Source organism: Oreochromis aureus, linkage group 11, assembly GCF_013358895.1.
Source record: "Oreochromis aureus strain Israel breed Guangdong linkage group 11, ZZ_aureus, whole genome shotgun sequence".
Taxonomy (NCBI): Eukaryota; Metazoa; Chordata; class Actinopteri; order Cichliformes; family Cichlidae; genus Oreochromis; species Oreochromis aureus.
The window spans coordinates 21,089,110-21,102,236 of NC_052952.1; the positions used below are offsets into that span (position 1 = coordinate 21,089,110).

Sequence of the window (13,127 nt, forward strand, 5' to 3'; positions counted from 1 at the left end):
CTCCTGGGAAGATTGGTAACTGTCTTGAATGTTTTCCACTTGTTTGGAAATGGGTTTAAAACACCTTCCCAGACTGATGGGCAATGGCAAATGCTTCTCTAAGATCCTTGTTGATCTCTTTCCTCTTTCTTCCAATGCTACAGACCACAAGCTGGCCAGTTTTACGCTTTTTCAGCAGTGCTGTAGAATATGGACAGTGCTGATTCACACTCTCAGAAAACCTGAATTATATGTTTGTACGTCTCTCTGTGTGATAATTAAATGATATTTATATAAACTAAAGAGTAATACTCTATGAAAATAGCTGATTGGCAATAATTCTAATAAATGATTTTGAAACTGTGACCATTCAAACCTAAAAGGCTTCACACACTTGAAATTTGAAGGATTTTATATACTGCACTGATAGAATTCTAAATCCATGGACACAAAGATATTTTCATCACGTAGTCAGTCTGTGTCACTATGTAAATGTGCAAATGCATGTCCAAAATTAAAGAAAAGGAAGAGGAGGATCAGTGAACCGCTTGTGGTCAAATCTAAATTCAACTAAAAACACTCGAAGGGAGCGAATTCATCAGAATTCTGTTGAACAAACTCAACCTGGTCTGACCACATCCCTTCAGGCTCCCACCCATCAACCCACTGCCCATGTAGGAAAAATAAAAAGCCCCGTTTTGCAGTGTTGATGCCACATACCAGGAAGCCATCAGGTGAAGTTGGTGTGAGGGTCATTCCCAAGTGAGAATTCCTCAGATTCTTTGAAACGTTCTGGAGAGCCGTCTCACCTGAGCGAGACAAACATCTTAGCATTGAAGTAACAAATCCAAACATGAATTGTTTGGAACATATTTTCTTCAACTCATAGTTTCTCTCACCTAGATTCACTTTATTGCAGCTCGAGTTCTTCTCCCGTCCCACGCTGCATTTGTAAACATCTCCTTTCCTGTTGTTGGGCGGCCCGTCCCAGGGAGCACCAACCAGCATCCTTTACAGAGTAATTCATTCATCATCAAAATGTCATCCATCGCCCGCTTTGTGTACATGTTATGACAGTTTATTTAGGACTGTGTGGTTCCATTAGATTATATCTGACTGTCTCCCTCACAGACTTACGATTTCTCTCCATGTGCTTCATGCTGCAAGACGGAGAAGCCGAACAGCGCGTCCTCTGGACCGGTGAAGATGCGCGGGTGCTTTACATCTATGTTGAAACACTGACAAAGCTCTGGAAGACATGACAAAGAACATTTGAAACACTGATGACAAAAAAGACAACAAAACATTGCTCACTTAACTAATTTTTATTCAATTAAATAATGCAACCACAAAAAAATGTGGGATGCTCCAATATTTCAGCGAGGGTAAACACCAAATAAATCAACTGAATCAAGCTGAAACAGAACAAACACTTTAATGGATAACATTAAACCTACAAACAGATAATACTAGTCATCTCATTCAGAGCCCCTTGGGACAAGGCATTGCATGAAATGTTGCAGATCCCAGTTTGATTGAGCATCAACAGGACTGCCGGCTGCCAATATCTGGGTACCAGACACCACAGATCAAATGTTACAGCCCCAGTAAAACTTCTTCTGGCAGGAGGAACCCACTCTACCCTACATTTTCCTGTGTCAGGTGTTATGGCTGAGTGATGTGTATAAAGTGTGGAAGATGGGATTTTTTTCTCTTAAAGATTCACGTAAAAAATTACAAGGGGAAGCTGTGCATTCAAAGAAAAGTTTGTAGTTCAGATTTTAAATATTAAACTAACCAGTTAGTTAGGTAGTAGATTTGCTTTAGCATACAAACTGTAACTGGGGAAAATGGTGGAATTGTAAAGGTATTAAAACCATAACTTTTAAAGCATCCATCCATCCTCTTCCACTTGGAGCTGTAGCGTATCACTGTTATAGGGTGAGAGGTGGGGTACAGCCTGGGTGCCAATCTGTTGCAGGGCTAACACAATGGACAGGCAGCTATTCATGCTCACTTTCACCTTTTTAGCCAATTTGGAATAATCAGTTACCCTAAAAGCCTGACGTGCATGTTGGACTGTGGGAGAAAGCCGGAGTACCCGGAGAGAACCCCCGCAGATACAAGGAGAACATTCAAACTCCTGGCCTGGATTCAAACCCACAACCTTATCGACATGGTAGTACAAATATAAATCCTTCCATCTACCTCTCCAACTTTTTTATTTATTCATCTATTTTTGCTCTGGAGCATTAAAGTTAATGCACTTACATAAACTTTATTCATAAGCTGTCAAAGGCCAGCTTGGACAACTGCGTGTACTACGTGTAGTTAGAGCTACAGTGAAGAGTAAGATTATTATTTCATGTCTTGGCCTTGGAGAAGAGGATTAGAGGGGACAGGGGGTGGGGGGTAGGGGGGTGTCAAAAAGATGGATAAACAAAGTGACCAAAGGCCGTCTCTGAGGAAAAAGAGAGTTCAGTCTAAGGGGAAAGAGGGAGACGAGAGGGAAGAGAAGAAGCAAAGCAAGGAAGGGTGTGGGTTAGAAAAACTCTTAAATATAGTGAGCTCCCTGTTATGACACACAAGCCTGCCCTTCATACTTACAGGGAGAAGTGAGGGAGACACAGTGAGATGGTAGCTCACCGACTTGTTTACATCTGTATGTAAGCTGAAGCATGTTTGAGCTGGTTGGTGCTGATGATCAGAGCTAAACTAAATGAATAAAGATTTAGGAGTCAAACAGCTTGAAAATAAATAACACAGATGTTTCAGCATCCATTTTAACCTGTTTAAAAGGGAAACATTAAAAGGTGCAACTGGCAGCAGAAAAACACACCCTGGACTGTTAATTCATACACATTTATTCCTCATAAGCACCTGACACATAAGTGACCCACAGCTAATCGACTTGCAGTCTGGGGACTCAGGTGTGTTATGCTAGGTGCAGCAAATGTAGATGAGATGAGGAAGAGACCACAGAGCTCATAGCTCACTTCTAACACCACACCCTCACATTGTTTTTCAGTGTCAGACTTGTAATCTTCAGTGCCAACAGATGCCAGCATAAGGACTGTGATCTACTTAAATACAGCTACTTATACTTTTTATTAGTCCTTTATTAGTCCTTTATTTATAATCTTACTCTAGGTAAAAAATCTCATTGAGATTAAAAATATCATTTCCAAGAGAGACCTGGCATCATTGCAACAAAAGTCTGTACACTGTAGTCTATACACTGTAGTATACACTTAAACTACAGTGTAAACACAACGTCCTGCGATGAAAATGTAAAAACATTTTCAAAGCAAATTATTTAAAATAGAAAGATTGAATCTTGGGATTTTTATACTACCCTGGTTCAAAAAGAGAGAGCACACACATCGTTTTAGGATGCTATTAAATAGCTTAATTAAATAAAGCAAAGAAACCAAAGATTAGTAGGAGTGGTTGTCAGCAGATCGGTGTATACACAGGGTAAGTGTACGAGTGAGTGCAAGCCAACATGGACATAAGAGAGGAGCCCCCACGAAGATCTGGCAGGGGTGCTTTAGAGGGCCCTGAGCCCCAGCTGCTCAGGTATGTTACATCCCAAACTGGGTCTGCTCCACCCACCAGTTACCCGGAAGAGATGGACAAAGGCAACAAAGAAAACAAGGTCAGCCCTGTGGCCGTCACAGTAGAAGCAGAATTTTGCTGTTGTGAGCAACTTCATGTCTAACTGCAAGTTATATTTATTTCATTCATAACAGAACAGCCAGTATCATCATTTACTGCGAGTATTGAGCATCCGGCTGTCACATAGTGAGGGAGAAAGGGCAACGGTTACCGTTGAGATGCAGTGGAGGACAGGAAGTACTGGAGAAGTCAGGAAAAAACTCACAAATGCCTAAATTTGGGTTTAAATGGTGGAAGCCAGGCTTTCTGCACTTTTCTTCATTCAGCCTGTGTTTAGTGGTGACTCGAACAAAATTCTGTCATGGATCCAAATTTTGGTGACTCTTCAGTTACACTGTGCAAGGAGTATTTAAGTTGTAGCTGAGGTAATGCTTTAGTGAGGTTGGTGTATTTTTTGGGTTTCTTTCAACTTGAAATTAGAGCCTGGTCCCTTAACTTGCTATTTTTAAAGCACCCAAGTTAAGCTTCACGTATTGTGCTTTGTGTTGGGTTGATCTGGTTGACTTAATTAATTAATAATTAAATCACGCATTACCAGTCGACGTAATATAACTACGTTGTTCCAGCAGTTCTCTTTTTTCAGTGTACATACAGGTGACGTACGCTGAACGTGACATGTGAAACAAACGCAATTTATCTGAGATTTATCTGACTTTGGCTTCATCTTTTGCATTTCAAGCTACATGTAGCAGATAGCAGGTTATTTGAAACACCCATAAATAGACTGAGTGTGTAATGGACAATACAAATGAAAGAAAATGTAGTCAAGCAAGCATTTAAGCAGATATATATGTATTTCCTATTTCCACTGAAGTGGTTGAAAGTAGCTTACAGGATATGAGCCAGCTGGTATTTCTTGCCTACACAGTTCCCCATAGATTAAAGAGAGTCATCGTGTATTATTTTCAGTTCAGACTGAGACACACTCTGCAGCTCTCAACAGTCGGTATTTAACTTGTCCCACTTGTGTGTCTACTGTATGTTATTTGTAGGGTGTGTTGGATGTGGTTGCTAAAATGGGCTTTCAGAATGGCTTCGGTTTACTGAGCAGTTTAGCAACATCTACAGTTCCTTCCTAACAGTTCTGTAACTTCTCCAGTACTCCCAGACTGGGAAGCAGACCAAAACACTGGTGGCATGATTATGAAACAGCTGCTTACACACTTGTGTACAGGTACTTTCCCACAACTAAATTCTGTGCAAAAGTCTTGCCTCACTCCTCACTTATTTATACTTTGCTTCTAAGGAGCCACAGTTTCCTAAAGTTTTTAAAATGGTCTTGAGGAATATTTCTCCGAGCTTTCTGAAGGTCTTTCAAAGTTTTTCTTTGGACATTGGCTGCTTTTTCACTCATTTTTTGTCAAGTTCTTGTATCTAACAATTTTTCAGAAGAATATTTGTTTGTTTGCTTTTAAAACAATTAACACTGACCTATAAATCATTCAGGTTAACCAAAGGGATAAACCAGTGTTGTCTCAACATGTAACTGACAATTTAGCATTTTAAACTGTATCTTTAGACACTTTATTGCAAAGAGTCTGTATTAAAAAGCATTATTTGATTCCATTTTTTTACTTGAATCAATGAAAAATGTAAGATAACCCAGGTGTGACGGGCATAAAATAATATTTTTGTACCGACAAAATGATTCCCAAGTGCTATTAGCTCAAAACGTGTTTTTATGTCAGCGTAGTGTCATAGTGCCACAGCATTATCTTAAAGCCAGCAAAGACACATGACTGAAGCCTCATCAGAGTTGGTCTCAGTTGGAGACACGGCTGAGTTTTACCAAATTACACAAGAAATGGACTGAAAATCAGTGGCAACAGGTCTAATGGAGTGATGATCCAAATCTGAAATTAATGTTAAAACTCTCATCAGTATGTATGGAGAAGGTCAGTAGAGAGGTTGTTACATGTGCTGCATTTCAGAGAGTAGGGCTGGAGATCTTGAAACTGATGAAATTATGAACACAGAAAAGTACCATCAGATTTTTATCCACCACACATTACCATCTGGAAAGCATCTGATAGACAGAAGCCTCATTTTCCAGAATGAAAATGATCCCAATCACATTGCCAATGCAGTAAAAGCATACCTGGATAGAAAAGCTCACAAAAAAGCACCATGAGTCATGGACTGGCCTCCCCAGAGCCCAGACCTCAACATCAGTGAAGCAGTGTGGGATCATCTTGACAGAAAACAGAACAAAAGCTTTGAATATCCTTCAAGAAGAACTCGTCTTGAAGACTAAAGAAATGACATGAAAGCTGCCCGAGTGGAAACAATAAAGGTGGTCATATCAAATATTGACCTTCAAACTCATTAGAATTGTACAAACTTCATTTGTGCCTTATACACTGTGTTTCCATGTATTCTCGCACATATTTCAATAAATCACTGCACATATTTCTCAGTTTCCCAGCAAAATATAAAGAAACGATGGGTGAATCAAGACTTTTGCACAGGATTGTACCTCAGCCAAGCCAATCAGATTGGGATTCCACTTGGTTTAGAGAATGAAACTAGATATGTTCAGTGTTTCTTTTCCGTCCCTGCTCCGCTCATGCTTTTCTCACACACTGTAGTTTCTTCTACCTGCTTCTTCACTTTTCTCTACAGATTGTCTTTCTTGTAATATAACTGCATTGTCACACACATTCATTCTGGTTTTATCTACATAGACGTATTCGCCTCACACACCTACAAAGATGGAGGTTTTCAGACACTGCAACAGCAGATATTCTGGTGTAGATTAAGTTATGTCAATAAATTATTACACGCAGAGACTTTTTGTCTGTCACCACCTTCAGTTTGACTTTATTGGTTGTTATTTACCTTGACAACAACTGGCTGAGAAAAGCACATTGATGCAGTGGTTAACCTGTCACCTCACAGTAACAAGGGTCCGGGTTCAAACCTGCTGCCAACTGGTTCCCTTGATTTTATCATTTGAATGTTCTTCTTGTAGCTTTCTGGGCTCCCTCCAATGTCCATGAAAGCTAAATTGTTTCTGTTTTCTAAAATGGCCATAAACTACATTAGCCCTGTGATTGATTCACTCTTTTTCTCTTTTTTTAAATAAAAAATTATGGGCATTTTACAAATGTTGGTCATACTATGGTTCACTAGCAGGTTTCTGTTGATTAAAAGATGGAGGGAAGGCGAGATGAGACAACTCCCCACAAAAAACTGTACCACAAAAAATCCAGAGACTTATACTGGATGTTTCGATGCATGCTCAATCATCCAGGTAGGTAAATCCCGAAAGTTCATCTGACGTAGCGTTTTCAGTGGGAGAAACGTTGCGTCTCCTGGATGAGTGACAAAACATTTCTCCCACTGAAAACGCTACGTCCAGATGAACAGAATCAACTTTTGGGATATACTGGATGTTGGAACAACAGAAGTCCGATTATTGGCCCGTACAAATAAACTTGCGATTTAATTTGATTCAGTGTAGCTCCAAATCACAACAACAGTTGCCTCAAGGTGCTTTACAGCGTAGAGTAACGATCCTACAACATTAGAGAGAAAATCCCAACAGTTAGATGACCAGCTTACACATAATTTTTCCAACTGCACCAAACAACAACCAATTTTTAGATCAACTCATCAATTAGTTCATCATTAAGTATTAATAGCATTGCAGTGATGTTAATAAAATTGAATTATTTTAGCAAAATTAGGTCTTCTAGCTACACATTTACAGTTGTTTGAGTGATATATAAATGATGTAATAAAAAAGTCAACTATTATACTATGTTATTATAAAAGTGTTTATATTTAGTGGTCTATATTGGAAGAACCAGTGAGCCTTGTCTCAAACACTGCCTCACAGAGCTGCTGTCATGGCTATAGACCCTTAAGTCTTGTTTCTGCTGATTTTGCACATTAGCGCAAGCTTCCAGTATTTCTTTATCCAAGCCTCCAGTGACTAAGATGAGCCTCATGCATCTATCCAGTTCTACACAGATGTTTTAACAGGCTTCAGCATTGGGGATCCGCGTAGGCAGCAGTGTAATAATTCTGCAGTCTTTATTTCCTTGCCAGACAAAGAAAATCCATTTTCCCAGGCTTTTTGCAATTAGCTATTCTATCAGATTGACACCCACCACCCGTCTTACACACTGTAGTACACTGTTTCTCTCTTTTCTTGTGACAATGTCACCCACACTCCAACTCCAGATTTCTTCCCACATCAAAGCAGGGATCTGATAACAGCTCCTGCTACTGATGTTCTCTTTTATCCTCGTGTTTAGCTCATTCTCTCATGAGCCTTAAATTGCTCATTTTATTTATTTTTTGCCCACTATGCTATAAAATGAGCAGACACACACGCACACACGCTATAAATGCACCACAAGGCCCCATCTCCCGTCTCAACCCCTGCAGCTTCCAGAAAACTATACCGTCATTCCCTGTTTTCCTGTCCTGCCATCCCTCCTCTGGTTGTATTTTCATCTTGGTTTATATATGACACTTTACCACAAGCTGTCTGACCACCCATTGCCATGACAACTGCCGGCAAACATTTATCAAGCCAAACTAAGTCCAGATTCTCTCAACCACACGCTCAGCTCTGGGCACTACTGCTGCTTGATGTGAATGGTTGCGATTGTGTAGTACAGTAACTGTATGTGCCCGGTGTGTGCACATGTCGGGCAAAAGGAACGGAACTTAACACTAAGTGTTTGGGGGACTACAGAGACATGCCAGCATTTAGAGCATCAACTAAAGACAATGATGTATATCCCTGTCCTCTTTAATTTACACATCTGACTTACAGCACCTCTGTGAAATGTCCTTGAGCAGAGATGTCTTATTCACAGTCTGTTTCTGTCATCTGTATTAAACTGACTCAGAATGTTCCTCCACTCATTCCCCCTCCTTCACCTCTTCTTACACCCTTTCACAGATTTTCTCTCCATTATCTCCATCGTGTTCTGTTCTCATCTCTGTCACCCTCTCGTGGGGAATGGGGGCGGACGAATAAGAGGGGGAGTAGGAATGAAAGTCAGCGAATTATGGGAGAGTAAAAAAAAACACGCAAGAAGATAGCTGGGAGAATAATAGCAAGAATTTATGAATGAGCGGTGAAACAGAGTGAAATATGCACACACACATGCAAACACACCTGTGTTTGACATCTCAGTAAAAGCATAGCAGAGTGTAACAGACATGAGATGCCTGCTGACCACATCAGGGGAGTTCTGCTGAAGCCATTAACATTACACACATACTCACTCACCTACAAGCTCCTGTGTGACACATGCTCAGGTTTACAAACTCACACGCAGGGACGAGCGTAAACACTAAGCTACTGCACGAGTTAAAATAGAGGCTACGTGGTTAAAAAGGTGACAAAAACGTCGGCTTGTTCATGCTTTATTGAAACGTGTAATGGAGTGTAATGTGTAAAACCAAACCACAGGCTGCTGGTGTTTCTATGAAGGGTATATGTGCCTGTGAGTGTAAAGCGTGAAACATCCGTACCCGATGCTTTCCTCGTTCATTCCTTGGGGTCTGAACAAGGGTGAAAATGGGCAGCGTGGATAATCATGCCACAAATTGCCACAAATGACCACAAATGGCAACATTTCCTTCTATAGATTAACTTCAGCGACTGTGTGTGTTTTGACACAGGTACAGATTTAACATGCCTTGCAAAACATAATCTCAAGGCCTATTGATCTAATTTTGCATCGTGGTTGCATGGCGTAGGGCAGCAGTTAACCACTGCTTATCAGCTGCATCAGTATGCAGACAACAATGGCCTTTTTCTTCACTTTCTTTCTGGTGGGTGGGAACGTCTCAGTTTGTTCTGTGCCACAGCGAACATGAGTACTGAAGGGGAGCTGATGTTCATGCTCCATGAAGAAACACACACGGCACAGGCACCTTATTAGGGGAACTTTAGACATCAAGTCTAAGAGACGGCTGATATGGCCGGCGAGGTCGTGTTACACAGCTGCCAGGGTTTGTATGTGTCAGCTATAAGCGGATATGAACCAGTAACCTTTTGGCTCTGAGTACACATACATCTGATGGTAGCTGAAGGCCTCCAACAAAAATGAAATATGTCCTCAGTTCAAACACATCTGATAGATTTACTAAAGGATCGGACTTTGAACCAAGAACCGGTACTCTTTTGGACTCACGCACAGCTTCCTTTACCTTTGATTTATTTGGCAAATGGAGTGTGTCCAGGTGTTTTAAGATGCCTGCTTTCCTTCTTTATGCACAAAATCATCTGAGGAATGTCTTCATGGTCAGTAGTTTACTGTCACACAGTGTTAAGTGGGCCTCAGGGAGGCTGCCACACCATCACTGGCACATGCTGTCTGTTAAAGTTGAGTGAGGTTAATCACCAGTAAGAGAGTGCTGAGGGAGGGGTAAGGAACTGGGCAGTGGAGAGACACCAGAGCCTTATTTTACACAGAGATGAATATACTTAGATTTGTGTTCACAGCGTTGGGTTAACTGAATGAATAACTTCAAATCTTCGGCAGTTTCACCTTATTTTAAACTGTCCTTCAGTTTTGTTTGGCTTTTTAAAGAAATGTAACAGGTTTTCTTTTTTAAAAAAAAAAAAAAGAGGTCTGAAATATAGGCTGAGATGTGGCTCTTACCTTTAAGGAGGAGGATAAACTCCAGGCACAACAGGTATTTACGCAGCTCCATTTATGATTCCGAATGAAAGAAGTCTCTCTTTAATGTTTTTTCCCTTTTTCCCTCGTGTATTAAGTGGAAATGAGGAGCGTCGTTGCCCACCGCACTCATACACATACACAGACACGCTTGTTTTCAGCTTTTTCTCGCCCCAAGAGATGCGTAAAAGTCGGCCAAACTGTGCCGCGGTGGCATGCCACGTGCGTGAATGGGGTTAAACTTCAGGAGCTATTCGTTTACAAATAATTAAATACTGATCCAAATAGAATAAAGCGGTCGAAAACGAAAAATCTGGCTATGATTTTCTTCTTCTTCTCGTCTTATGTTAAAGTGAGCGAAAACGTCTTAAAAACGTAAAAATGAAAAATCAACTTTATGACGTCTCAGTGACCCATGGCGTGAAAATAACTGCACCTGTCCCATCCAACAAGAGGCTGCAGTTCCGACTCATTAAACCATTACAAATGTGTAACGCCTTCATAAACAGGCAGGCAGCAGCTTTATCCCTCCAGACTCCGGAGCGCGTCTTTGAAGCTCAAACTCTCCTCTGACAGAAACTCCGCTCATCAGTCCCAAAGTCTGAGGAGAGCTGTCGTGAGCGGTATCTTTGACAGCACGTTATCCATTATCCACTCCGCTTATTTCCCTTATTTTAGGCTCCCCTGCTTCTCTGTCCATGTAAATATGTGCCCCTAGTAACGGATTTCTCTCACGTTGAAATGAAAGAGCGCATTTATCCTCACAGCTCCCCTCCCTCCATCCACCAGACTCCTCTCTGAGCAACTGGTTCACAAACCTCAAACCCACATCTCCCCTTTCTCTCCTCGCACTCGTTTTTCTTTTTCAAACACTCAGCCCGTTTTTCTCTCAAAATCTTGTACACTTTTCTTCTTTTTTATGATTTACGAATAAGGAGTCAAATTTCACCAAACGGTTTTTGGCATCACTTCATAAAGCACCATTTCTATGTGCCTGCAACGGGTCAGAGTCAGTTACTGACTGCAGTTAATACATCATTAATCAATCCTTTTTTTCTTTCAGAAACCGTAAAAGACAAAACAAGTGTCACACTGGCAGGGTGATGTGCTCAAAACTTCCAAATCAAATGTTACTATCGGGGGAATAATGATTTATAGCACTCATCATTTCATAAGACTTAAGAGAGGCTTAGTAAGAGGTGGCTTCTCATTAAAACCAAATTTGGTTTTATGTACCAAGCGCTACTTCTGCTGTGACAGATCAAAGTGTTTGATGAAAAAAGGTGACATGAATTTGAGTCACATGGAAATGAAACAGAACCAAGTGCTCTGAATCGGGAAAAGTCACATTAAATTAGCTAACACAAAAACTGTGGACAATAAACATTACCACAACCATTGGAACAGTTATTCGAGATACTTCTGCTTAATTATTTACGAATTAATGATAAAATGTTTAATTCTGTGCTTTAGAATCAGTGCTGTAAAGTCACCCTTTGTTGAAAATCTTCTATCCTAATGGGCATCACTTCCAGCATGACAAGGGCGCCATCTGCAGGATAACAGATGTCAATGGATGCTTTGATGAGAAAAGAAATGCTGTAAACCATCGGCTATTGTTTTCACCGTCACCTTATCTCAGCCCCAGCAGGCAACAGTAAGAGGTTTTGGGATAACATGTCATAAAAACACCAAATTAAGAGATTCATTTTTCAAGAATGGTGCTCATTCCTTCAGTAGGTTTTCAGCGATTTGGGGAATCCAAAACAAGGAGCACTAATGTTGCTTTTGAGGCTTGTGGTGACTGATTACTTAATGGCGTTTTTCCATCTGTTATCCAACTCACAATGCTACACTAGCATAAAGTGGCCCAAAAGAGTAATCTGAGCATATAATTTCAGCACATGTGTTCTGCCATGCATCACACTGAGGCTTTTGATAACTAACTGATCAAAACTAAGAACACATAAAAATGCAAATTTCACATAAAATCTTGATTATCCAGGTTTACCACATCCTTAAATTTCAGTCATGCAGTGATCATTATTTTGAGCAGTGGTTTGGGCTAACCACCTTCCATGACATTTGGTATCTGTACTGTTGTACTAGTGGCAGGAAAACACATGCAGAACTTATCTTATGTGACATGATGACAATCTCCTGTCCAGGGATGGGTACCACCGGTTCTGACATAAACGGTAGTAACCAGACCGAAAAGCAGCGCACATTTTGGTGCTTTATTTCGGTGCTTTTTTTGCTGAGCTTTGATACACTTTAGATTCTAGCCAATCATTTTACGTTTCCGAGGATAGTAGGCGGGCCCAGGTACGTACGTTCTTTTAGAGCACAGCTACAGATTAAAAATGCCCAAGGCGAAGCGATCAAAAGTCTGGCTGTACTTCACAGCAAAAGATGCAAACTCAGCAGCCTGCAACAAGTGCTTTAAGCTGATACTGTGATACTGTCAAAGGAGGTAACACCTCAGATCTGATGAAACACCTGGCGACGCATAGCATTTTTTTTTTAAAAGCCGAGAAATGCGCCGTGTTTGATAGCTTGCCGCGAGACCTCACACCGTGCACATCTACTGCAGGTGTGGTGCCTGTTATCGGACCCGGAGTTAGCAACATCCCCCAAAACCCGAAGAGTAGAGTCCTGGCCCCTAGCCCTGCCAGCATAGCAGAAATGATGACGGATGATGATGGCAGCAGCAGCTGTTCTCCTCTGCGTGAGTAGCTTAATGTTTCATCTTTCATCTTTAATAAAAATGATCAGTGTTGCTGCTTTACCAGGTGTAACAATTAAGTTTAACATCCAGGC

At 40.9% G+C, this 13,127-nt stretch overlaps 1 protein-coding gene and 1 long non-coding RNA gene across 3 annotated transcripts in view; one reads left to right on the plus strand and one right to left on the minus strand.

Moving 5' to 3' along the window:
• itga10 (integrin, alpha 10) overlaps positions 1–11,442 on the minus strand; it is a 32,757-nt gene extending 21,315 nt beyond the window's left edge. The window contains exons 1-4 of the mRNA XM_031734029.2: positions 10,290–11,442; positions 1,117–1,228; positions 879–988; positions 700–788 (exon numbers count right to left, since the gene is read on the minus strand). Coding sequence (XP_031589889.2) covers positions 700–788; positions 879–988; positions 1,117–1,228; positions 10,290–10,341 — 363 coding nt within the window. The 5' untranslated portion in view covers positions 10,342–11,442. The remainder of the gene's footprint in view (positions 1–699; positions 789–878; positions 989–1,116; positions 1,229–10,289) is intronic.
• A 1,540-nt stretch (positions 11,443–12,982) lies between these two features.
• The window catches only part of LOC120442714, a 30,265-nt gene continuing 30,120 nt past the window's right edge, over positions 12,983–13,127 (plus strand). The window contains exon 1 of one of the 2 annotated variants that reach the window (XR_005614890.1): positions 12,983–13,035. This is a non-coding gene — a long non-coding RNA (uncharacterized LOC120442714). The remainder of the gene's footprint in view (positions 13,036–13,127) is intronic. The other variant, XR_005614891.1, reaches the window with a different exon arrangement.